Below are 27,221 nucleotides of genomic sequence, written 5' to 3'. Positions count from 1 at the left end.
GAAAAGTTACAGATATCTTGAACAAAGTACGTGTTTTGCCTTCACATAGTGTTAGCAAGCAGTAACTACTCAAATTAGTGTGGATAAACTCATCTTAAAAGTGGCAGAAATACTGGCATAAGGCAAGATTACAGTATCTATATTACACTGCGTATTTTTATTAAAAGAGGGTTATTCCTAAGTAATTAAGAAATTAACCTTTGTCACTAGCCTCAGATTCAGCAAGGCACAGACATATACTAATACTTTCTTTCTCGTATTCCATGGTTTGTAGCAGACAGGTCTCCAGAAAAAGCTGGTAAGTTTGTTTTGGCTGATAGGAAATAACTTGCTTTTGCTACACAGGTGTGCAACATTCTTAGTACATTATCTCCAGTTTTCTTGAAAAAAAACAAGTTCCAAAATTACTTTAAAAAGGAAAACTGATTCTTATGCTTGGGGGTGCTTCTTGTCTTTGCAGCCATGGAAGAAACAATGCTGAAACAACCTAATCAACCATCAGCATATTGCCATTACCATCATGCTGGATTTGATTTGCTCTATTAAAACAGTTCACGCATTTAGCTCTGAAATTGGCATTTGATTTGAGGCTTACAGAGATGGTCAATGACGTTGCAAAAGGAACTAAAATACAGTTGATATAGCTTTTGCTACTGCTGCTGGCTGACCCCTACCCAATTGTGGCATTCCTCCTCTCCTCACATTGCCCTCACTGAGGCATGGCCACCCACCTGACTGCACAGTGAATTTGCTTAAGCAGTTCATTTGGCAGAGAACTTCCCTTCCAGAATAATGGGAATAGCTTTCTGCTAGTTTAGCTATCACACCCAGCCCAACACGAGGTCAGACACAGGCCAGCAGAGTGAAAGGGAGCAGCTCACGTCACTGGGTGACACAGAGAAGTAGATGGTCATTAGATTGGCTCAGCTGTTCCATAAGGCCTCACCCTCCAAACATGAAGGGAAAAAAAATCTAACACCTATCCATCTCAATGGCATTTGAGGCAGGAAAATGTTCACCTTCCACCAACAACAGTCATTTCACAGAGGTGACATAATTCAATTATGTAAAACAAGTAAACAGAATCATTTGCTTATCATTGTTCCTGGCAATAACTCTACCGGCAGGCTACAAAATGATGGCATGTTCTTTTCTGACCAGGAGTCTCAAAAGCATCTTTTCTACAATCCACTCATTCCCTGATTGCCTTCCTCACTTTCCTGTACTTTGCCTATGTGAATCAGTTGAAAGACTCGAGACAGGCAAGTGACTCGTTTAGAAAAAACACACAAATTAAGGTCCTTCTGCCTTAACAGTGTACATGGCTGGACATGAGAACATCCTTTTAGAAAGACAGTTTTCAAAAGCACTCTCTATTCCAGGCACGCTGCTTTATCACTGCCATGACTGAGATGCACAAGGCACTTGCAGAGGGATTACTCTGACACAGCAGGAACAAATCATCTTTCAGCCAGCGACAACCTGCACTACACTCCTTAGCGGAGGTTAGTACTGTATTTATCCACAACAGAAAAGGTACCATGTGTTCTTCAAATAATTACTATAAATACTGCACAAATTAACTGCAAATACTGCACAAATTAACTGCCATTAAATACTTGTTTTTAAATAAAATGTTCTCCTTCCTCTGTGTAATAAAACTAGTGAACATAAACACAGCAGCTTGAAATAGCAGAACATGAAGAAAGTAGGAGGAAATTTAGCACACTTTATTTTGCCTGGTCATGCAAATTGCATATATTTGCACTTCAATAACACTTAGAAAGCAGGGCACCACTCTATTGAGAATTCTGCTCTCATCTGGCAAAACCAGCTCCTGCCCACTGCCCTTCCAACCCAACCACAGCAATACAGGAGGGTCTTTAAAGCAGTTGGCAATTGCAAAGGATTTATCCCTTTTCCCCCAGTGCAAAACATTAATTCTATTTGCTACAACATGTGTTTTGAAAGACAAATTACAGCATTCACCTGATAGAAATATTTCATGGTCAAGAAAAAGTTCAGCCAGATTCTGGGCTGCACATAGAGGGTACAAACTGTAGCAATGACAAAGTGAGGTCATTTACGCCTCTCTGTTTTAGAAGTTATTTCCAAACTTCTGCTTATTTGGCAATGAGACTCAAAGTTACTAAAATCCAGTGGACCAAGATTAAGGATGAAAAAGCTCCAACTTTGCAAAAAGAGAAAATTTAAGTCATATGCAGAAATACAAAGCCAGCAGCACAAAGAAAAAAACAAACAAACAAACAAAAAAAACCCACAAAAACCAACCAAAACAAAACCAAACCAAAAACCATTTCCTTTGGCAGAGAAAGGAAACGGGCAGGTAAGATGTCAGAAGAGTTAAGTGGTCACAGGCTGCAGCTCCACTTCCCATCATCAAAAACCAAAAGGCATAAGGGTTCACTTCAACAGAAAACCCGATCTTTCATCTTCCTGTAGAAGGGGAGGAATTTTCCCCTTGGGCAGGTGGTGATGCTGAAAATAAGACAAAGTCCAAGGGGAAGAACAGAATAAGTGGCTAAAGCCCTTCTGAGATGCACAAGGGAGTCAGAAAAAGAGGGTGGGACAAATAACACCCCAGGAGCTCTTCAAAGCTTTGAGTGCTATTTTATGAAATGGTAATTGAACTCTACACAGCCAGTAATAGATGTGTAATGTGCTTACCTTACTGAGATAATGAGAATATTTTCCTTATCGTTTCAATACAGTGAGTTAAAATATATAAAGAAGTCGCACAAGAAAAAGAGAAGTCGCATAAAAGCCAGTACGTTCAAAACAATTGCAAATACCACTATTAAGGTGTACTTTTTGTATATAATAAAGCCTATTATGTCTAATCACAGAACATATTCGAGTAACAAAATCCCACGTATTCATTGAAAGACTAGACAGATAGCTCAGTGCAAAACAATGCACTACCTGTGCACTGAGCTTTTCTGATGAGCAGCAGGAGAAAAGCAAAATTTCTCTTGCTGTACATGCCAAACAAACTGTACTACTGTAATCCATCTGCCAACATTCCCTTAAATTATCTCTACTGATAAAGGCAAAATACAAGTTAGCTCGATTCACTGAGTTCAGCACTACCAGAATTTTAACTTAAAAGCTGCACTGTTAATTAGTCTTTTTTCCCCCTGGTTTTAATGGGTTGAAGATATTTATTAGGCATAAGAACAGTTTCTGAAATCTAGGAAGACTTATGGGTTGACAGATATATCTTACTGTTTCCTACAATACTTTTTGCTTCCCTGTTTTGGGTCTGCCATGCACAACATGACCAAAAACACAGAGCAAACAAAACACTGACTTGGCAAAAGTGCTGCCAAAAGCTCCAGGAGGAAAGGTGAACATTTTGGGGTTGGTTTTATTTTTTTTTTAAATCTTTGGCAATCATCATATTCAGGGTCACAGCAGTAGAAAAGTGTCTTCAAAAAAAAAGCAGAAGAGCTGCTGCTTTACAGTTTGACCAAGGCTGCTGGAATAGCTGCTAGAAGAATTTAGGAATTTTTAAACGTTCTCCAAAAGAATGTCCAGCACACTATACTAAGTCACCACTAAGTTATCCCTAGAAGATGTAATTTTTCTGAGATGGATCCAACCCTTCTACAAAAACATAAAGGGTTACAACAGCCAGCAATACCTTTATTTCTTCTTCCTATATACACACTTGCATTAAAACTAACCCCTCATGACCAATGTGGAAAACTGAAGTGGAAAGTGAAATGGAGAACTTAAGAGTACATATTCATATACCCAAAAGGAAGCAAAGTTTACCAAACATTAACAAGCAACACTGAAATACTGAAAGCTAGAGCACATACCCCAAGGTGAATGACACAGTAAGAGTAGAGCATGCCTTATTCTGTAATTTAGGTTTTATTCCATAAATATTTGTAAGGACATGTGGCTCACACTGTGTGTATGCATTGCAATCCCTGGTTATGATAATGCCTGTTACAGAGTAGTACATGGCAGGTGCTTCTTTCAAGGACTAACAGGAGGCAGTTGGGTATTTTGGGGGAAAATGCTCCAGGCTGTAAAGAACTGTTTTTGTTTAATAAGTAATAGGCTCCCTCAACCCCTCCAAGGAAGGAAAGCAAACACTGAGTGAGGTTACTGTGTTACAGCACCACTCCCCTCTTGCTGCCTTTAGCTACTCATTAACTTCCACACATATTAACCAGACAATAAGAGACACACACTCAGCTGTTTACCCCTCCACACCAAGGAAAAAATGAAGCAAATGAGAAGTTTAAAACCACCTAAACCGCTCAAGAGATGCATTCTGCCATGGACAACAGCAGTATGGCTCCACACTTGATGGGTCCCGAGTATGGTCCTGAGGCCACAGAGACACCAAACACACACTTCTGGAACCAAAGTTTTAAGTGGAAATTCTCATGCTGTAACATAGCCAGATCCAGCACACCAAGTGATGCCCAGACAAAAACACACATCATGAAACACCAGTTAGTTATAATTTCAAGCACCTCACTTAAAAATGCATTCTTGTCAATGCAAGGCCTCAAAAGTAGGCTTAAGGGTGATTGACAATGCACAGACTTGGATATCAGACAGAATTTGGCTACAGCAGCTTTTGGGATTTGGATTTTGCCCCAGGCAGTGTGAGGCTCTAGTGACAGCACAGGGGAGGCTCAGTGAGCTGTCATACAGGTAAGAAGCCAGCTGAGGACAAGAGCAATACTGTGATGAGTTCCTGACACCAGGGAACAACCGAGTTGATGATGCTCCTCTTCCATGAGGATACCAAGGTAGAACAGGTCAGCCCCCACCTGAGAAAGCACCACCACCATCCAACAACGCCAGCATTCCTACAACTGCAATCAAGCAAAATCACAGCAGGTGCTGGAGGATTCCACCTCATAAAAGGGCTTTATTTTTATTAGCAATGAAAGACGAACAAAACCAAGACCATGAAGCACAAACCCCCCTGTTATGACCCCTAAAATGATGCACAGTCTAAAAAAGACAAACTAAAATGGACAGAGCAATGGACCTTTCACTCCCCTTAATTCAATTCTCTCCTTTAAGTCAGTGCACTATTATTGCCCTCGTAATGAGACTGCAATACTGAAGTTTTTCAGCTCAGTGGTAAAATCACGTAGTGTCCATCCATCTCCAATAATAGCAATATTGAGACAATGAACTCTATTGAGGCATCTAATAAGGCAGATAGTCATTTGCATAGTACATTTTCTGTGACTCTCTGTAATGCAACATCTCAAAGACTCGATTCAGACTATTCTCCTTTCCCACAGACATTTTAAAAAAGGATTCTTTTACTAGAAAAAGAAACAATGACCCCTCCCATTATAGGAGAAAGCAAAAGATAGACTTTTCCTGCCTACGATGAGTGCACAACTTTTGCCTGTGTATTTTTATTTGGTTGGGCTAGATTCTTCTCCTTTATAAAAAATTAATTCTACGTGCTTTTCATCTCTATTGTGGCTTGAATGCTCAGAAGTTTATTTCCGATTTTATTCCAAAAGGCTCCTGAGCAGGAAGTACTTTGGGGCTCCCATCCACCACCACGGACAATTTTATCTTTAATTCCTGTGCTACAGTCTTTTTCTTCATGTCTTCACATGCTTCTCTCCTGTGTGACTCCCTAAACTGTGATTTGCTGGACACACCATGGTTTTATAGACACACAAGCCCGCTTATGAGCCTTGAGTTTTAGGATGTGCTCTGCAATGCAGTACTTGGGTAAGTTTGACAAATCACTTCGCCTCCAACAGGCTGTAACAGCCTCAAAGAAATGTATACACATATAATGTATCCTGTGCATAAGAGTTCAGCTCAAATAACGCTGCTAACTACTGCCTTAGAGAAGTACCAATGATCATGTCCTTGCTCTTCACAACCCTTCTACTTTGCCCCCTTTTCCAGTAACAAATCCTGGACTTTGTCAGTGTTCCATTTGGCACACGGAAGTACACATTGTATTCCTGGAGGTAGTTAAGCTATCTCTTCCTGTATAGTAAAGGCACCCATTCAAAACACCACCTCAGTGTGGTCCAACAGCTCATCTGCTCTGCTCTCTGTCCCTCAGCATAGTCCTAGACAAGCTCCAGATTTTCTTAAGTGCTCCATTTTCTCTGCCTGAGCCCACAAAAGGAGCAGTGTAAGAGAACACGTGTCCATAACTCATCCTCAACTCCCAACCCATGATACAATCACTGATCCACCTTTGGCCACAAACACAAGGTCTCTGCAGCCAGGCCAGGGTGCAGAGGGGACAGCCACTGAAATCCTTGGACACTCCCCTGCCACGTCCCAGAAAACAGACACACACTCTTCACATGAGCCAGGCATGAAGCCTCCCTGCAGAAGGCTGAGCCAGAGCACTGCTCTTAGGTTAACCTTCAGCAACTCAGCGTTGCACTCTTAGGAAAATGAAACTAGAGGGCATTTCTGGCAAGTCAGAGAAGGTCAGTGGAAAGGGAGAAAAAGCTGCTGCACAACAGCCCCAGTGAGGAACAGCATTGCACTCTCTGTCCAAGTTTCTGATTTTACCAGATTATGCCACAGTGTTAACATTGTTTATGGCCCTATTTTGTGTCTGTGAATCATCCACTCCTAGACACTCTTCCTCCACCCCAGATTATAAATAGGACCATATACAGAACAGAGTCTGTGGAGCAAAGGACACTTGCTGAAACAAAATAATGCATACTGAACTGACAAAAATCTTTCAAAAGTCTCTTATTTATAGTGCTGGCTAGACAGGCAGATTCCCACTTTTCATAAACCCTGTAGGTCACTATCTCCATTGCTCATTCACAAACAATTCTGCTAATAAAAAAAAAAAAAAAAGCCCTCTGGTTATAACTGAACTTATTCCCCAGCACACTGCTTCTTGGCAAATGCCTCTTGAAAAGAGAGATTTTTAAACAGGCAGTATTAGGTATTTTTCCTGTTTGAAGGAAACATATGTCTAGACCATGATATGACAATATAACATTATTTATGTATCTAGAGACATTCACACATTGAAACCAACCTCTTGGTTGGTTTCAGTACCTATCAGTACACATAAGTAGTTTTTTACCATGTCACAGCAGACTATGGCTTAAATTTCCATTGATTCTATTTTCATAAGAAAATGTATTCTCAATAGAAAGCACGAAATCCATCACATATTTTTTAATTCCCTCTTTTCTCCAGAAACGACTTCTTGCAGCAGGAAGTTCACAGTGAAAGCAGAGAGAGATACATGGCCAAAAGCTATAGAGAACAGGCTCCTGGAGTCCAAAGGCACATGACACCTTATTAAACCAAGACATAGTGAGCTGTAGGCTTTAGGAGCCAAACAAGCCTGGGCATTAAAGAAATCTAAATTCCCTTCAAGATGGGATGGACGGAAAGCAAGCTTTCTGCTTTGGCAAGGCAAACCTTCAGTGCTCCTGCTGAACCCCAGGCAACTCATCAAATCTTTCCATCCCCACGCTCGGATGTATTTGCCACACATCAACTTCACACCAGAAGAGGATCTGGACTGGATACACGTCAGCCTACCAAGGGCCTGCTGAGCTCAGGCACCTAGACCAAACCCACACTGGCAAATACACACCACTACAATGTTCTCACTAGCTGCCAGACACACCAACACCAGGGATGCTGGGGCTGGAAGAAACCCTTGATTTTTCCTCCAATTACAGAGACATGGTTACACAAAAGACATCCTGCCCAGAATCAATCAAACAGAAACAGAAGAGGGACTGAAACAATCCTGGCATGTTCTACTGATGAAATTCCTTTTAAGTGCCTAAGGGGAATCCATTCAAGTGCTTCATTATCTGATTCACCATTTTTCCCCCTGCCATTCATCACATGGTTATTTGTCAAGCCTACAACTGATTAAGGAACTGTAAAAGTTAAAACCTGATGTAGTAAGGTTCCTCTTTAAAACACAAAGGAGGAGTAAAACAAAGCATTCCAATGCGTATTTCAGGAACGGTTAAATGTATTAATACTGTTGTTCTTTTTCATTTTGTAGACTCAACCAAAACTGACTGTTTATAATCTTAGCAAAAAGAGAAAATACTAGTGCCTGGAAAAGATCACAGTAAGTCTGGACATCATTTAAGCCAAGTACATGTCTTCTATTTTTTTATTCTCCTACTGCTTATCTCAACATACAGTTCCTTTTCCTTTAGCCTGTTTCAAACAATAGTTGATACTAAATAAACAAAACTAAATAGCAAAATAAATTATTTCTCACCAAAGGCTCATTTCTTCTCTTCTGTTTTCCATTTACAAATATATACCGTGGACATACACAGTCATATATAGAGAGAGATATATAATCATATACATATATATATATATATATACACACCTATATGGAACTGGCTAATGCTGCTTAGAGTATCCTATTATCTTACAGTTACTTAAAAACTGACTAGTATTAAAAATGACTTTTTGGTAGAAAGCAAAAATAAGAGTAGGGTCCCCCCTAGCAATGACTTAGCAGCACTGAAATTCAGAAAGTCCAAGCTGTGTGCCATCACTTCACTGTTACTTCAGACCCTCGTGCCATTTTCTCCACATTTAAGAACAGAAGTTTTCCCAAGGGCTCAACAGATTGATGTTCATCATGACTCTGAAATACTGACCAAAGGACCTACGGTAGCATTATTTAACCTCCCATAAGCTCTTTCCACATAAAAAACGTATCTGTAATAACAATCTCAGTTAATGTGTCTGATCAACACAGAGAGAACTACGAGATCATAAAACAGGGCTGTGACACAATAACAGTGATGGGGATCTCCCACGTAAGTTCTCATTTATGCACACAAAGGGGAAACTGAGGAAAAAAATGCAGTAAGAGCTGACTGAGAAGTGAGGCATATGGCTCACAGGAATTTTTGCTTTCAATTAAAACACCGTCCTCCTCCTCAGCAACCTAAATAAATACAAATGAAACCAAACTATTCTGTGATGTGTATATGCAAAAATTGAATATAAGCATGAAATAAAATTGGAGTGGAAGCTGCACCACAGGCCATGTGCAACTACAGTCTGAGTTCTGCAAAAAAAAAAAATACTTTGTCACCACACTACACAGGCACTTATTCCTCCCCATCTCATCACTGCATGTAACTGTTTCACCCCATTAGTAAAACCCATTCCACCAACATACCTAAAATTTGACTTTAAGTGTAAACAGAAAAGGAAAGGGGGAGATAAAAAGTTGTAAAGAACAAGGCTGAATTTTAGCAGTAGACTTTTTAATAGAGAAATCATGTTCTGAAGTTTCATATTAATAAAAATGCTAAAATATGAAAATAGCTATGTTTCTAAAATAATATATTACAGGAAACCATGTAAAAGACAATGCCATTAAGGATAGATTTTCAATCAAAGTGACAAATTGCAATTATGTATATACAGAGAAGACTTCAGAAAATGGGGTATACTTGATTTAGATACAAGTATGAGAAATGCTGTGAGAAAGACCATCCATACTTACATTAAGAAAACTCAGAATGAGTGGTGCTTTCACCCACTTTAAGTTATACCAGGATTACCTGGCCCAGAGAAGGGAGAGTTTAGGAAAGGCTGTGACACTGGGCTGTGCCACAGTTCTGCTATGGCTGCCCATCTCAGGTGTGCTTGGAGATTTCACCAGAGCATCTCCACCACAGAGTCTGAGTGAGGGTGCTCTCACACACCGTGCATCCCACACCACAGAGCTCGGCTGGGGGTGAGCATATACAGCAAGATAGGAGCAGGAGGAAGAGCTGTTCTGTATGACAGGGAGGCAGGCACTGAGGCTCTTAAAATCAAGGCCAACTAGTTAAATATGAAATCTGAATAGTAATTCACAGGGTATAATGTGACATTACTCAGAGTCTCCTATCAGAAGATCCCCTTTTGTAACTTTTCCCAAGTGCTTCAGTTTGGAGGGAAAGTTTTAGGACTATGTGTCAGCATCTGCCTATATGCATTTACTTAATACCAAAATGCTTCAAAACACTGAGAAAGGGGGAAAACAGACTGCTGTGCCAATGCTAAATACCCTAAAGACCTTTTTTTTTTATGGTCTGGCAAGAAATGGATTTTCCCCGACCCCTTTAACCGCTCCCTTCACAAAGGTAGCCCTTGCTGTAGCTAGGAAAAACTTACACATTTTAGAAATACTCAGGATATCAAAATAAAAAATCTTAATTGACTTTTGCCTATTGAAGTTTTGTAGAACTGGGGGGCAGGGGAGAATGCTCTCACCTCAGCTTGAAAGCTAATAAAAAAAAAATCAAAGAGGGGCAGACACACCTCTTAGCAAGGCTGTGGATGGGAAGCTGCACTGAGACACCCTCTACCTTCATCCCAAAATATATCCAGGCAAGCTGAAGCTTCTACAGCAGCATCTTCTTGTGAGGAGGCTGGCACTGAGCAAAGACAGCCAAGCATGGGGAGCAGCAGAGTGTGTACTCTAGGCTCTGCCTCCATCCTTTGGAAAGGGGCAGCTTTGATTCCAGCACTTTCTAGGTTTTCAGAGATGGATTATGCAGTCACAGAAATGATCCCTAAATTCAGATTGTGTGTTTACACACACATACATGCTTAAAAAAACCCCACACATTTGGGCACTTCAGAACAGAGACTGCCTTCCTATGCATTTCCAAAACAAGCAAGGTAGTCCCTCTCCCAGACAGAGAGCTTTGAGCAATACCCTGAAGCGTGTATATATATATATGCAAACAGTAACACCAGTCACATTTTCCCCTCAATAATGGTCACCATACACTGGAGACTTTGCTACTGTGTAGTGAAGCAGATAAACCAGAAAGGCTCATTCCTCTTAAGCTCTCAGATCATCATGGGTTGACCATCAGCAGAAATGGATCATCATCACTTCTTTGCAAGCAGCACATGCCTGGTAAACTCATGTAGAGAGAGCCTGCAGGTTCAACACCAGCTGTCCACAAATGCCTTCCATCACTTTTAACCACTATCCAAATTAGAGGGGATAGTGCCATGTTATCACAGCTGTCAAGCGTGCAGAGGTCAGGGGTGGCGGATACATGTGAATTTGGCCTTCCTATCATTTCAGGAAGGAATGTCTCATCCCAGGAGGATCTAATTAAGACGGAGGTGGACTGGTCGGTTTCATGTCAGAGGGAATAGGGTCCAGCTCTGTGTAATGGAACAGCACATACTTGAGCACTGCTTCAACAGCTGAGGTACGCTGTTAGCTTACGTAGGCTGCAGCAACCGTGCTCCTCATGTACACTGTTTACTCACCATCCTCCCCCAAAAACCTACTTCCTTTCCTTCAAAAACTTTGCTTCTGCTTCCACAGAGATGGACATGATGGAATGCTTACACCCCAGGCTCAAGTAGCTTCTTGTACACTTGTCCTCCTCAGCTGTATCCACACGCAGCTCTTGTTTAACTCTCTTGGCTGCATTAAAATCTCGAAGTCCTCCAAACACCACCCAATACATACAAACCACAGCTTGCTCACAAGACCAGTCACAGTCCTAGAGAACATCCAGAAACAAACTGTGGGTTTTGTTGGTCAGAAAAAAAAAAAGCAGCATTTGCTGTGCAAAGGCAACAAACGAGTTTGTTTCAGTTATGTACAGTATACGCTGTCTGGGGCTACAACAGCCCGATGGAAGCCATTTACAATGCAGACATTTTACCAGCACACTGGTTTTTGCACCTTTTCAATATAAGGGCTGTTACCTTTAGCAGGACCTGCACACCCATGTGCCATCCCTTCAGAAGCTTCCTAGCATCCCAATGCCTCTTGCTGCCCCACCTGCTATGAGGAACAGCTTCAGAACTGGGACTTACTCCATGACATGTATCCAGGGGGATATTCACTGTCCCACTAAATGCCTGCCAAGGTTTTGTGTAGCTTCACTCACACTCCTACTCCCTTCCCAAGCACTCAAGTGGTTTACCACAGGATGCCCTGTGTCTAGAGGTAAATGTCTATCTCACCACACAAGAACCCTTTCCCATCTGTGCCTGATCTAAGGAATGCCTTTTCTATCTACAAACCCACCAAGAATTAGCCAATTCACTTAGAGAAGAAAGAGACGAGACCCCACAACCCCGCTTTTGTCTGATTTATAACCCATTCATGACCAAAAAGGAATCCTTTATTCACAAAATACAGGAAGTTGTATAAAGGAAGCTTTTTTCCCCTGTAGCTCTCATTTTTGATGCAGTTTGTGAGCAAAAGTGAATCCTGGTGGAGACAGGTGAGGTGAGGCACTATGCCAATTTCCTATATGCACCTGCTGACTGAGGAAGATTTCTTTTTTGAAGTCATTGCCAGAGATCCTATCCCCATAAGATTCCATAGTAGTAGCATGTACAACTACAATGTCCCATGGCATTTACAACCTCCAGATCACAAAACACAACTAATGCAAGAAAGGGGAGGAAAGCACAAAAAAGATTTGAGGGGTAGCAGGTGACCAGCTCGCAGCTCCTCAAACAAATCTTGACACAACAGCCTACTGCAAGTCCTAGAACTTCTCAGTCCTTAACTTCATAGTTCAAAACTGCAGCAGGATTTCATCAGTGCTATGTTTCATGCTAGAGCATAAAACAGCAAATATCTGACTTTAGGAAAGCAAAAGTAAGAGGTCTTTGTTCAGAACAGAAACTGAAGTTTAGCACTTTCTTATCTCCCATCTTTTCCACACATTTCTATAGGACAAGATAGAATGTTCAGCTGACCAAGTCTCACTGCAAAACTCAGATTAACATTCATGGAATGAATTTTGATAAAATCTGGAGACAACAGTGAACAACAAAATACTACATGTAGCAATGACTGAATAAATGTCTACATGAGAGATACCCGTTTTCTTTTTCGTCTTGCCTTTTGTCAATTTAAAAAAAAATCATTTACAAGACAGAAGCAATTAAGGTAGGCAATTTGCACAAACAAGACTGCAGGAGACGCAGTCTACAGCAAGAGGCTTTTTCCAGAGCTGGGTATTACAACTTACTGTTCCTAGCGACTGTGCCAGGTGTTGTGAATAGCCCTAAACTTAGGGCTAGGAGGAGAAATCACTGCACAGACTCCTTACCAACCATAAATGCACTGCATAGAATTCTGCTTGCAGCATAACGTGTGGGGCACAGTGAAGGTTATTAGAAATGACCTTCTGTCCAGCAGTAGCACTGCAAGCAGGCAGTGGCTCTGCTAGGATGGAGCAGGGGCTGCTCTGTGTGAAACACTCAGTCATTAACTTAATTACTTAATAACTGCTGGATGGACAGGAGTCCCTTCCTGCAAGTTGAAAACTGTGCAAGTGAGTGAAAAGGCTGTGTAGTCTGCTAAAATTTTCAGAAATTTAGAACTATTTGCACCACTTAGATGAAGTACTAACCAATTCCACCATAAAGAGAACTAGGCTCCATTATCGGTGAAGAGGGAAAAGTATGCTCTGCAGTAACTAAATAACAGCTCTGACCTTCTGCAGTGTTGTGCTTTGCACACTGAACCAGGAAATAGTTGAACAGATACATGTAAAATTATGAAGACCGAGTCAGAAGACAATAGTTAAATAAATACCAGTTAAACCACATACCATAGACCTGTCTGGTAGGACTGGGAAATGAGTATTGCCTAAGGCTGTTCCTGATATTGCATCCACCTGCAAATATTTGCTGCTGGCTAAAGCTCAGCATATGCACTCTCATCAGCAGTGGTAGGACTCCCCAAAATATTGCAGACGAGAAAGAAAGCAAGTGTTAGCTTAATTCAGAGTATAATAAACTAATGATACCTTTTAATCATCAAAAGCACATAATAGCTTGTTGGAAAACCTTAGTTTGGGTGTTTGGTGGTTTTTTAAAGCACATTATAAAGTTACTTAAGGATAGAGCTATTTTTTCCAAGAATTTTAGACCTTCAAATTCATGAATGTAGAGAGCTGATTATTAGCATCTTTAGTATGGCTATTTTACTATGAGTGTACAGTAGACATCAGAAACAAGAATGTCACAGAGGAATTAGGCACACACAATAGCACAGAAGCAATTAAACTTTCACTATATAGTCTTAAATCCGCATAAAAATACGACATGCTATTTTAGATCAACTACCCTTCAGCAATAGTAAAAAAATCATTGGAAAGAAGATAAAAATGCACTAACATAGTGCTGGAAGACTTGGCCATTAAAGTCGCATCTTATGAAGAAACACCTAAACACTTCATAGCAACATTTAATCTGTAACTGTTAAGCGGGAAAAAAGGCCTGTCTCCAAACGAATTTAACACATAAAATAAGTTGGGTTGGCTTTGTTGCTTTTTTTTTTTTCTTCTGTTAACTGGCTAGGTTTTTTCCTCTGGAACTATCTCCCTGACATTTTAACATGTCCAAATGCAACTCCTTAATAAGTTACAGACAAAGGTAAGTTTTCTCTTTTAATAGGGACAAAGGAGTATGTTGTTGAGATTTGTCATATACATACAATTACCTGCATTGTTATGGAGATTACAGAACAAAGGCCCAAGAGATCCACTTCCAGATCTTACAGCCTTGTCCTTTCCCATAATTACTATCTTATAATTGGATTTCATTTAATACATTCATAGTACCAATATCTACCAATGCTTAGCATGTGCTGAGGGATAGTTTCAATTATTTTAAAGTGGATGTAGCAATGCATTTAATTTATCACTGATCACTCAAATGAACATGTTCAATTTAATAGTAGCAATAAAGCAAGGGGTTTTTAGCTGGTTGTAAGAAGTCTTAAAACTAGTAAAAAGTTAGAATAACTGGCTAGGCTACCACTTACTTGAAAAAAAACCCACAAAATACACTTTCACAAGATTTTTTCTTTTTTTCCTTTCATCTCAGAAATAGGATTTTGAACAGCAGAGAGATATTGAAAAAACAAAAAACCAACAAACAACTTTTGGTCTGCAGATGTTAATGCCACTCCTTTACCTCATGTAAGAGTACGTTGGTCTCCTTTCCTCAACTATCAGATACAAAATTTATTGGAAACTGAGTTTAGAACACCAGGCCTGTGTCTGTGACATGGCCAGTGTGCCAGCTAAAAAGGCCAGATCCTGGCCTCAAAGCTGGGCTGCTCATTTCTCCCTGGTAGCCAGCTGCACAGAATGAGAGGTGAATTACCCTAAAAGAGTTATGTAAACTGAACCAAAGATAACAAACTTCCCCTAAGAAAGAACTTCTCTTTTTTGAAGATACATGTTTACAAAGGCGGTGGGAAGGAAACTGTGGTTACAATTCCCGTATTTCCCCTTTATAAAATAAAAAAGTATAAATCCATAGAAGGTGAAACCATCAAAGACCTCAGTTAACCAGGCAGAGTCTACTTAGCAAAAAAATCACATCGGATCTGACCACAAAAAGGACATTTTTACTGGTACTGAAAGTTAGGCCAAGAATTAGAAGAAGCAGCCGACCCTGCAAGCAGATGGAAAGAACACCAGAATTTAGAAGAGATAATTCATGTAGCAGGAAAGCCATGGACTCAATTCCAAACTTGGTTGTAAATAGGAAATTATAAAACGTGCATTTAGAATTCCCATAATCTGCCTTCACTAGAGAAAAGCAAATAAAGAAAACAGAATTTGATGATCCAAAAGGACCCTACCGAATTACTGTTGTCCATTTCTGCCTTGATTTGATGTACTTTTAATTATGTAAGATTCTTGCAGTATTAAAGATCATGATCATAAAAGGAAGAAAACCTTAGACTCCCTTGTTAACACACTACAATTTTACATATGTAAATTTTATGCCAGCTACAGACACGGATACTTTACCTCACATTGTGTTTTAATAAAAGTCACATTTATTGTTTAAAAAGTACAGTGAAACCACGGCACATCTCCTATTGTACTAAAACCACCATCAAGGCCAAGTCTAGCTCTTCTGAAGGTTCCACACTGCTACTTTCTGCTAATGTGCATTTCTTTCACCTGCATCCCAGAGGGATACAGTGGAAGCCCTTTTCTTTGTCAGCCAAAAACACAGCTTGGTCTCAGAGAGCTCATTTACCCCAAACCCCTGCCAGCAGAAAAAACTGGTTGCCTTGCCAACATAGATGTCCCTGGTGGTGGAAGCCTTCTCCATTTCCACTCCAGCATTCACCCTGCTCTTTCCACTTCAAAGCACAGAGGCCACCTTGCACAAAGTCAAGCAGCAGAGCAGGTTTCGACAAATGAAGACAGGACCTCCCTTACTATCAATTCAGACAGTAACTGACAATTCACCTGTCCTTAAGCTGATGCAGACAGATGAAGGTAGCTAAAATAAAGTCTCACATTTTCCCCCTTCTGTATCATGAGACCTTCAGGAAAATTAAGTTGAAAATTTCAAGGGGACAATCTGGGAATCAGTTGTCTGAGCTACTTCGGGCATGAGGAAACCTTGGGAAGGAAAGGCAGCAGAAAGAAGCATCCTACACTTATCTACAGGGACTGTTGATTCTGCAGTCACAAGAAATGCTATGGGGAGGCAGTAGGAAGCTTTCCCAGTCTGTAATACCATGGATGGTCCCATGCTCTGCTGCTTTTATAGGTTGGCCTACCCCAAAGCTAAGCTCTGCTGCCCCATCCTTTGCAGCATCCTCCTGTCTCATGAGTCAGTGTGGCTCTCATAAACCAATCCTTTGCATGGCTCTCTCCTTATGTCAAGTAACAGAGCTGGTGGAAAATACAATTGGAAAGTGAGGACTCAAAACCAGGTATGTAGAAACAGACTTGCCAGCAGTGACCCATTCATGTATGCATATATAAGAAAATAAACAAGGAAGCTTATAAAAAGTGCTCTAGTTTACTAGAATCCAAGTGCACAAGAGGAAATAATGACAGAAAGCTCTGTCTAAGCTCTACCAGGACGGGGAATGCAGAAACAAAAGCCACTAGCATTCCTGTGCAAAAACACCCTCCAGAGCCATCTACCATTGCAGAGACAAACCATCAGCAAGCAGAGAAAGATGTGTAACATAATGAACTGGACTAGGAGTCTTCTCACAGGCATGTAGACCTCCCTGTCCTACAACCCACCTGCCAAGACATCCATGAATGATTAATTTTGACACACTCCATTAAAAAAAAAATTAAAATCCTGCTGAACTAGCAGAAGCAGAGGCTTTTAAATGTGCATTTAAAGCCATGCCAAGCTACAGTCCTTCAATGACCAAGATCAGGCTGAGTTTTCACAAAGCTGGTCTGCACAAATAACCCTTTTTGGGGAACACTCCCATGCAGGTTAGGTTCAGCCAAACTGATTGCAAGCTGGCAGACACCAAAAACAACCCCCTACCAAATTAGTGCCAAAAGGAAGCAAGGAATTACTCTGAAAAATCACACCTAATCACAGAGCCAGCTGTGTTGTAGGTACAACTCTAACAGCCTAACAAAGGAAAGCTCCCAGGCACTCACATCTCTCCACTCACCTGGGCTATGATGGGAGGGAGGGCTCCAGCACTTTGGGGCTCAGAAGTGCTAAGAGACTGCATCTGCTTACCAAGCCACAAGAGACAGGCTGTAATTAGCAACACAGCTCTGCACCTGATGGTCAAGTCTTTATGACTTTACAGTCTCAGCAGCAAAAATTTCTTACCTTCAATGAGGAAAATAGGGCTGAAGTTCACATAAATTATTCCATATACTCAAGCCCTGGCTTATTTGCTGCACAGAGCACAGAAACCAGTACTACAGCATGTAGACAGCATTCTCTTGCACACCACAAAGCAAACCAATCAACCAAAAAAACCATTAAGCCCTTCCAATAAACAAAACACCCAACCCAACATTTAAAGAAAATGCCCACATTCTCAACCCTAAAGCAGAAGCCCACAGGCAGAACACAACAAAAACTTTGCATGCAATAAGACCTTCCTAATGACTCACTAGGTATTTCTTTTACTTGTTCACTTTGGCTAAAACTGTACAAAAGAGTGAGAAAAGTCAGAAGTGTGCCAAACAAACGGGAGGTACAAGAAGAACGTGAAACAAGCAGATGGGCAGCACTGGAGAGAAAAAGACTTCCAGGCACTGGCTAGGAGAGCCTGAAGGTGATCCTAACAGGGGTCTCTTCTCCTCCCCAAAGCAGTACTCATGTCAGACACAGCCTTAACCCCTTTCCCCACTCATACCAGCTGGGTTTGAAGCACCATGTAGAGCCAAGGTCAGATACAGACCCCGCAGGTCTGGTACCACAGCAAACACCAGGATCACCCCTTCCTTCATATAGAGCTGCCACTTCTTTGTAGGTGCACTATCTTCAATTATGAGATACAGTTAAAAGCACAATTCCCTTTTTTCCTATTACAATTCTACAGGTGGAGAAAGAAGCTTTCCTACATGGCCTTTGGGATCTTCACAGAGAGCACAGAAGGAAAAGTGATGGGTAGACTGCTTGGTTTCTAATATCAAGGGGTTCCTCCAATTTCATGATGATGGTAGAAAAATAAGTACTTTCAGTGATGTGCCAAATACCAACAACATTTCTGAAAAGATATGGACATATCTTTCCCTGCCTTTTCTACTGATAAGTCATGAAGGCCACAGAAGATAACTAAATGAGGCCATGAATTTTTTGATTCAGCTCTGGTTGGACCACATTTACATGTCCATTCTTTGTTTGATTACAAAAATACTTTTCCCACTTAATCTTGGATTTTCTTCTGGAATCTTGGATTAATAGCCCCAGGAGGCCTGTTTATGTGCAGATAGATTTGGGAACAGCTGGAAAGCACTTAGAAAAGAGCCTTGGTGCAGCCTTCCTGAGCACTGCATCTGTTTTGTTCTTCTCTCCCTGTGATACCTGATCACTCTTTTCCCCACATTCTTTGCTTTCTAACACTTCATATTAGCACATGTACACCTACACTTCATTTTCTTACCCCCCTCCCAATTAAAGTCCTCCCCTGCATAGTCATCTTCTGCTGAAAATTAATTTCCTACTGATACCTCCATTTAAGGCAAAGCTCTTTCACTCTCCCATCCCTACATAGCAGCAGGCCCTCTCTGCTGGAGAAAATTCAACTAGCTCCTCCTACACTTCCAGCAACCTTTCATGATGTTCAAGGTACTATTTGCATTCAAATCTTGGAGTCAAACTAAAAGGATCAGGCTAATAACCAGATGTGCAGCCACCAACTGGTTTAGTAGTGTCTCTTGCCTTTGCTCATACCGAGAATCTTTCAAGCAAGCAGGTAAATGTCATAGCTAGGCTTTGCACCTAAAAACGTCCAAGTACCCAACCACTCTTCAACACTGTCAAAATGTTTCCCCTATGATACACTGTAATTCTAGTAGAAAGAAGGAAATGCATAAATTACAATTATATAGATTATGCCCTGCACAATGAACAACCAAAGATTTTAAAACAGCAGCAATTTCGCTCATATTTAGAAACTCCAACCATAAAAAATTACATGCCATAAAAATTCTCAACAAAGACTTGCATGCAGCTCACATAATTGAGGAAGTGCTAATAATAGCGTGGCTGTTTGCACAGACATTTCCACTGTGGGCCTGAATTCTGATCTCAAATATGCAGAAGAAGATATTTTGTTGTGTGCTGCTGGCTGGAGACTCAAAGTATTGGAAACCATGTGAGTGTGCTGCAGTGTGCAGCCAGCCTATGCCTCTAAGGAAGCGCTAGGCACATCCATGCCACGCTGAAGACAAAGCCTCCATTGAGCACTGCAGAAGATGCTTGTGTTGTGTGGCTTCGTAAGGAACATAAAGAAGCTCAGGAAATTAACCTGTATTGCCGTTTTAAACAAAAATGAAAACAGTCATGACATGAAAATAACCTGGCCTGGCAGATGAAAAGTTTCTTTCTAAGCTCCTCAGGCACAAGCAAACTGTTCACAGCTACAGAGCTTCCCCTCCTGGTCTATGCTGCGTAAGTTCAGGCCTGCTGAAGTCTCCAGATCAGCAAAACTCATACCTGTGTTTCCAACAGTGGCTATTAAAGGGTTTGCCCCAGAAGTGCATGTACAGAAGCAGCAAGGGAGCCTCACGTTTCTCAATCTTTATTGTTTCATTAGCCTCTAAATGAGCTGTATGTAGACCTGTCACAAAGTTAAATGGAAGTTACCATTAACTTCTTCTTGTATGTGCTGAAGATTACACAGAATAATTTCACAAACTAAAATTTAAATTTAGTGTACTATACAGGAGAAGACTCAACAACGATGATTAATAATAACCAATATATAGCAGAAATTATCTCACATGCAGCATACACACACGGCAAGCCCACATTTGAGATAAGACAGTTCTTCATTTAAACTCCTCAGCTGGAAATTCAGACTAGTAATTAAGTCATAATCCTATATAATCAACTCACACAGTATCAGTAGCTCTGTATGGAATAAGATGTAACAACAAGCTATTAGGTCCACATAAAAGGCACTTGCAATTCTAAACACCGAAACAAGTCCAAAAACACCGTCTGTTACTCTTCTAGTAGTAATGCTATTTATCACATCACTAATATGATCATATCAATAAAAAATAGAGAGCAAGGTTTGTTTTTTAACAACTCCAACCTTAGCCACTATGTTGTAACTCATCAAAAATAAGCAAGATGCTTATCCTTGAGTAAGAAACGCCACAGAAAGATCATGTGCCCATCACACCACTGAGGAGCTGCCATGACACAGCCATTTCACAGCTTCGGCTGCTTCCCAGAGTGTGGAGTGCTGTCCCCTCCCCAACCTCATAGTCATCTGAAAGGCAGCACAGAGGCCAGACCCAGCCAAGAGCCATTTCCACCCCACTCACTGCCTCTCCACTCAGGAGCTGGCTGGGAGACGGCAGAGAAGGGGCAATTAATAGTTCTTACAGGTAACACACAAAGGCCAGCTGATGCCACATGCCTGACAGTCCTGCCATCTACTGTCACCTTCCTACAGCAGCTAAATGCCTCCCCAGGCAGTGCCAGGCCATGTTCCTGTACTTGAGCACATGCCACACTTCAAACAACACTGGCCAACTCTAACACCCACCTGAGGCTATGCAAAGAACCCTACACAAAGAGCAAAACTGTGCCCTCTTAGAGAGCATCCTCATTTTTAGAGGGCAAGACTATGTGAACAGCATTGCAATGGGTAACAAGACCATTGTGCTTAATGCATTGCCTCCAAGCAAGGCTTTATTCTGCATCCTTATGGCTTATAGGCTATAGAGACATAATAGCCTTTTCAAATATGAGTAATCCCACCCTACATGACAAAAGTGGCTATGGTGAAACTTAGTCATTTCAAATGAGAAGATGATTTGCAGAATGATACCATCAGTGAGCACCTGGTTTACATTCTATTCCTCTAATGAAAAAATCCTAAAGGACCTTTCTCCCCAGCTGTCTGCAGTTCAAGTACATGCTCCTAATGTTCAGAACTCCACCAGGTGCTGATCAGCACAAGTTAAGAAGCCTGGTAAACTGAGAATTCCTTGCCTCAGCTTTCACATTCATAGGTACAATTAAGTCAAAATTGAGAACGTTATCTTCTAAATTTTCAATAGTGACACCACGAGCTCCAGAGATCCCACCTAAAATTATGAGCCACACCAAAAATTGCAGATCTGACCTGTGTCCTGTAGCATGTTGATGGGAGCTCTGATAACACCAGGTAATGACAGCACCTACTTGAATGCCCGCAGCTGGGTCCCAAGATGATGAATGCATAAATAAAAGTACATGTAACTGAGGAGAGGGTCCACTTTTTAAAATATTATTATGAAACATATTAGACACCAAGTAAGAGCCTAAGTCAGAGAACATAAGAGATCATTAAGTCACACTGCAAGGTACCCCAACAGACAAGACAAGGAGGCAAAGGTTTACAACACTCATTGGCTGCAAACACAAGCTGGTGCTAAGGTAAGGAAAAAGTAGTCAAAAATGTAAAGCAGCAGTGCAGTTCTGCTCTGCAGCTCTCAGGCAGATCTGTCACCACAGATTACAGAGCACCTTGGTTCCTATCACATTTACACTTCTGTAGCAGAAACCACTGAGGCAGAGAGGACAAGCGGGTGCATCTGGAAGTAAAAGTTCAGCAAGCCGCAGAACATCAGAGCTCACAGCAGCAAGGAAGCTCCTACGGGAACACCGAGAACACCATGAGGTGAGGGAAGCAAGGGTGAGAGAGGCTGTGCCAGCATGCTGAGTGGGTCACCTGGCAAGCGATTCTGATTTACATCACTGAAAGGTGTTCTTGGAAGAACATCCTGCAACACACGCGGGACCAGAGCAAGGCCTCAAAGCCAAGCGTGCTGGGCAAGGCCTCCTGCTGATCTGCAGCCCGGCACCACCAGGGCTGCTCGCTCCGCACCAGGGCAGCATTTTCCCGTGGAAACTCCGCGCTGATCCCGAAAGCTGCAATCCAGCCAGTGATGTGCACCACCGGCACGGGCAATGCACAAACACCCTATTATCATATATACCCCATTAATATAATTAACGAGCGGAGACACGAGGAGGGCAGGCTACAACACTAGGGAGACGAGAGCCGTCCCTGTTGTACCCAGGACAGCTTTTACCCAGGAAAACAAGCGGGGCAGCCCCATGCCCCCAGAGCAGTCACGCGGCCGCACCGCCGGGTTAAACCGCAGCACAGCCCCCGCTGCGGCGGGGCGGGGGACGGGGGGAGGCCGCGGGGATCCCACCTCCAGGTGAGCAACGCCCCCGCCGGGCCCCACCGCGGCACCCCAGCCCTCCCCTGCCCTCCCCTCGGGCGGCGGCACCAGCGGAGCCGCCGCGGGACAAAGCCGTGCCCGGCCGCACACCTGCCCCGCAGAGCCGGGGCAGCCGCGGCGGGGACAGGTGCGGCAGCCCCCCGCCCCCCGCAGCTCGGTCTCACCTCGGCCGGCGGCAGCAGCAGCAGCAAGAGGCAGGGCAGGGGCAGCCGCCTCATGGTCACGGAGAGCGCTCCCCGCTGCGCGTACGGCCACTCAGCCCGACGCCGCCGCCGCCCCCGGAGACATGGCCGGGCTGAGCCCCACACCGCCCGGCGGCCCGGCCCTCCCCCGCGCCCCGCCCCGAGAGAGGCGGGGGGACGGAGCCGCGGGGAAGCCCTGCGTGGGGGGAGGGAGGGGGTGAGCGGGGCAGCGGCTGCCGGAGAGCCAGGCCGGTCGCCTCCCTGCACCGCCGCTCCTCGCCTCCTCGTGTCGGCCCCTCGCCCTGGATTAAATGGCCGTCTGGCAGCGGGCGGAGGAGCTGCGACCGGCGCTTCCCCGCCTTCCCCTCTCCCTCTCTCCCTGCCGGGATCTGACATCTCCCCTCCGAGCCAGGCCGGGCGAGGAAGCGGCTCCCTCCGAAAGTTTCCCGGTCTCAGTCGGCGCCCGCGGAGGGAGCGGCGCCGCGGGGGGCGCCTGGCCGGCCCTGGCACGGTGCTCGGGGGCGGGTGATCCGTAGAAGGGTCAGGGCTAAGGCGAGGTTAACCCGGCCCCGGGGGCTCCGCTGCCCGCTGCGCCTTCCCCGGCCACACGTGGCCCCGGGAGGGATAAGGGGCGCCCGAGTCCCGCCGAGGGTTTGCCGCAGTGAGGGGCTCTGCTTGTTGCACTATTTTTTATTCCCAAACAGTCCCCCAAGAAAGTCTCATCCCGCTCCATGCACGGTTTTGGACATGTTTTATCCATGTCATCAAAAGGGACGTGACATCATCAAACACAATCCCTTTTATAACCGTAACTTACTTCCCAGGCTCAGCGAAGTGTTCTACATTTCATTCATCTTGGATGAGGGAAAGGGGGAGGCAGGGACAGTTTACAGAGCATATCTTTTTTAATTACGGAAACTCTGGCAGTCCTCATTTTCTCAGAAGTTTTGTGGTCATATGTTTGTCATTTCCCTGTCTGTTCTAAGCCCTCAAAACATATGCACAGCATTACGGAAGCAACTATTTCCATGGGAGTTCATGGGAAAATTCACAAGAATAAGGACATTGGGGTTGTTCTCTGGAGAAGAGAAGGCGCCTGGGAAACCATGTTACAGCCTCTGAGTACTTAAAGGGAGCTTGTAAGAAACGTGAGGACAGACTTTTTAGCATGGCCCGTTGATACGGGGTAAGAGGGAATTGTGTCTAAACTAAAAGACGGTCAATTCAGGCTAGATATACGGAAGTAAAATTTTATGGTGAGGGTGGTGAATCACTGGAACAGATTGCCTGGGGCAGTTGTAGATGAACCATCCCTGGAGATGTTAAAGGGCATATTGGGCGGGGCTCTGAGCAACCTGATGGAGTTGGAGATGTTCCTGCTTATCACAGGGCAGCTAGACTAGATCACCTTTAAACGTCCCTTCGAACTCAAACTATGCTATCATTCTGTAAGGGCACACACAAACTTGTTTGGGAGGCTGAGACCTACAGCTGAAGTTAGTGTATAGACATCACTTCATATCAGTAAGATTTGTAGGAAATAGAAATAGATAGTTACTTCAGAGAAGGGGTTTTTTTTAATGTTGGGGAGTACTGAAATGAGGCAATAAACACAATACAAAAATATTAATTAAACTTTTTACACTTTCCATTTAGTGCAGAGCACCTGAGAATTGTTTTCCAACTGAAGACTCCTCCTGGTAAGCCACACACCTGACAGAAGTCTCACTGGCTGCTGTGAGGTTGTTATGCTGACATAACTTCTGCAGATCTAACTGTACCATTTGGAAGTTACAGCTCTGACTCATAAAATAAATTCCCTGTCGCCGTGCCTGGGCAGACCCCCAGTAGGTCTAAGCTGCCAAACTGCAGCTTCTGGCCAGACTGGGTTCCATTGTTTGGGCTGCACCTAGAGTGTCACAGCTGCACTTGAGCAAGCACACTTGGTCATCCTTGGCTCCAGCCCAATGGGAACAGCGTGGCTTTTTTTAATTGCATACCTTTCCAGTACAAAAACCTGGTAACCAATTCAGTTGTCCTTTAAATTCAGTGGGAATTTCTTCACTGATGTCAGCAGTAATGGCAGCCAGCTCTGAAAGAGAACATAAAATGAAAAACAAAAACCAAAAAAAACCAAAAAAACCCACCCCAACAACAACAAAAAAACCCAACAAAACAAAAAAACCCCACAAAACAAATAAACAATTAAAATGCACCAAGAACACAAGAAATTGAATTCTCACCTGTTAAAATTTTAAGTATCTGCAAGCTAATGTTGCTATCTCCAGACTCTAGACATCCTTGGACTTTTAAGTTTACTCATTCCTCTTCATTGAAGAGGCCATAGAACCCAATTTAGAAGCAAAGGGCATTATATCTCTTAGGCTACGTTAATTCTTTGCTCCAGAGAGCAACTGGGCAGCTACATCACTCTTACAGGAAGCTGAACTCCTTTTACCACACCACATCTGTCTGGATCTGGTATAACTGGTATAAGCTTTTCAAATACAAGCTGCATGGAATCTGTAATTAATTACTTTCTCATTAACACTTGTGGCTGAGTGTACGTCATATGATTACTTGTATGTCAAGTACCTGAATCAGGAGGCCTATGAAGTTCTGGGACATAGGCTCATTTCTGGAGCATCCAAAATAGTAGAACATTAAATTTGCTTGTAGAGATCTCTAAGCAGAGTATTTCTAGGATTGTAGTAAAAAAAAAACCTTTACAGCATATCTTTAGTTATAATCATAACTAATGCCATCAGTAGGATTTACGTGTGGGTTAAACTGACACACAGAGAGCATGGGTTTGTTACTGTTTCAGGGTATCTCTCTGACTGACTCTTACTAGACCTCAAGGCAAGAACTGATTCCTTTCTAGAAATGTTTCTGGGGTGTTGGAACTACTCATCTTCCAACCATCAGGGACTCTGTCTCTAGGACAGAGAAGTGAACTATGAAGATTCATAAACATTTGAAAAGACTCAGACAGATATGCTGAAGGTGGTCACAAAAAAAGAAAAAAAAATTGTCAAGAAACATCAGGCACTAAAAAGTGTAAATATTTTGTAACATAAAACAGAAATGCAATTTGTGTTTGATTCATTAGAGGGGAAAAAAAAAAGAAAATCATTAAACTCTTTTTTGTCTTATGTACCCATTCAAAAGGAATTTTTGTGTCCTCTAGGCTGCTTAAAATTCTGGGAGGAGGATTCCAAAAACTTTTCTAATTAGATTTTGAGAGCTCCATGGAGAAAGAATCACATGTGTACCTGATTGCTTCCTTCAATCAATGCTTCTGCTCTTTATAGCATTCTCTGGTTCACTGCTACCCATGCACACCTCAGGCGAGAAGTGGATCTCAAAGAGCTGTGATTCATGCCAGAACTGGAGCCTTCACATACTGAAAATGGAAAAGAGAAATTAAAAGCCAAAATTTTTAAAGCTCTTCCAGGTGCTAATTGTTCAGCAGCAATAACCATCACAACACAATTTCCTAGGAATTAGAGGCTCAAAGTTGCATTTCAGGCCACAGGCTCTTCCCAACTTGTTACTAATCTGCTGGAAATTTCCTGAACTACAACTGCTACTGCCTAATTGTTTCTATAGGTGAGTTTTGTTTATTCTACAGGCTGTTATTAAAGCTATATGAGTGACAGGCTTATGAAACTGGGTAGGTGTTGCTTCTGGGCTAAAGCTTCTACTATTTAACTCACTGAAAGTTAATTTGTCTGAGTCATAAAACCTCTTCAAATGGAAGTGTCAGAAAGAAGTTATTCCACATCCTTATAATCGGGTTTTTGAAAGAGACCTAGGTTTAAGTCATATTGGGCCCCTGCACACAAATCCAGGAAGAATGTGCATATTACTTATGGGTGCTCTAGTTTACACCATAAGGAATACTACTAATTCTATAGGCAGAATTGGAAGACTACAAAAATATAGTGATCCAAAGCTGTCCAATTTGGAGCAGTTACCCTGGCTGGTAATACTTGTCTTTCATTGAGACTGCCAATAGAATACGGTTTAAAAAAGAAAAAAATCAGGATGGCCATATTTAACTGCATACCCCAGCCAGCCTCAATCACAATAGTGTATTCTCATTAGCTATTCCAGTTTCATTCATCAGCTCAATGTGCAGTGTCAGCCAGAAGAAGCATCCAATTGTTGAGCATTGTCAGGAAGGGAGTTGAGAACAATGCAGAGAGCATGGTTTTGCCAATGTGTAAAACCCAGGTGCACCCATGTCCTTACTGAGGCTTGTCGCTGCTCTCAGCATTGCAAGAGGGACAGAATGGACTGAGGGAAG

General features: G+C 42.6%; 1 protein-coding gene and 1 long non-coding RNA gene across 3 annotated transcripts in view; one reads left to right on the top strand and one right to left on the bottom strand.

Annotated features, from left to right (window-relative positions):
* Window positions 1–23,003, bottom strand: part of PTPRJ (protein tyrosine phosphatase receptor type J) — a 72,250-nt gene extending 49,247 nt beyond the window's left edge. For both annotated transcript variants that reach the window (XM_088166636.1, XM_088166637.1), the window contains exon 1: window positions 22,892–23,003. In XM_088166636.1, coding sequence (XP_088022762.1) covers window positions 22,892–22,945 — 54 coding nt within the window. In that variant the 5' untranslated portion in view covers window positions 22,946–23,003. The remainder of the gene's footprint in view (window positions 1–22,891) is intronic.
* On the top strand, window positions 22,055–26,594 carry LOC148223270 (uncharacterized). Its single transcript, XR_015804368.1, has 3 exons — window positions 22,055–22,156; window positions 24,566–24,609; window positions 26,100–26,594. It is a non-coding gene; the product is annotated as an uncharacterized LOC148223270 (long non-coding RNA).
* The last annotated feature ends 627 nt before the right edge of the window (window positions 26,595–27,221 follow it).

The sequence above is a fragment of the Sturnus vulgaris genome, chromosome 6 (genome assembly GCF_052056855.1).
Source record: "Sturnus vulgaris isolate bStuVul1 chromosome 6, bStuVul1.hap1, whole genome shotgun sequence".
NCBI classification, from domain to species: Eukaryota; Metazoa; Chordata; class Aves; order Passeriformes; family Sturnidae; genus Sturnus; species Sturnus vulgaris.
This window is presented reverse-complemented; position numbering and strand designations above follow the sequence as displayed.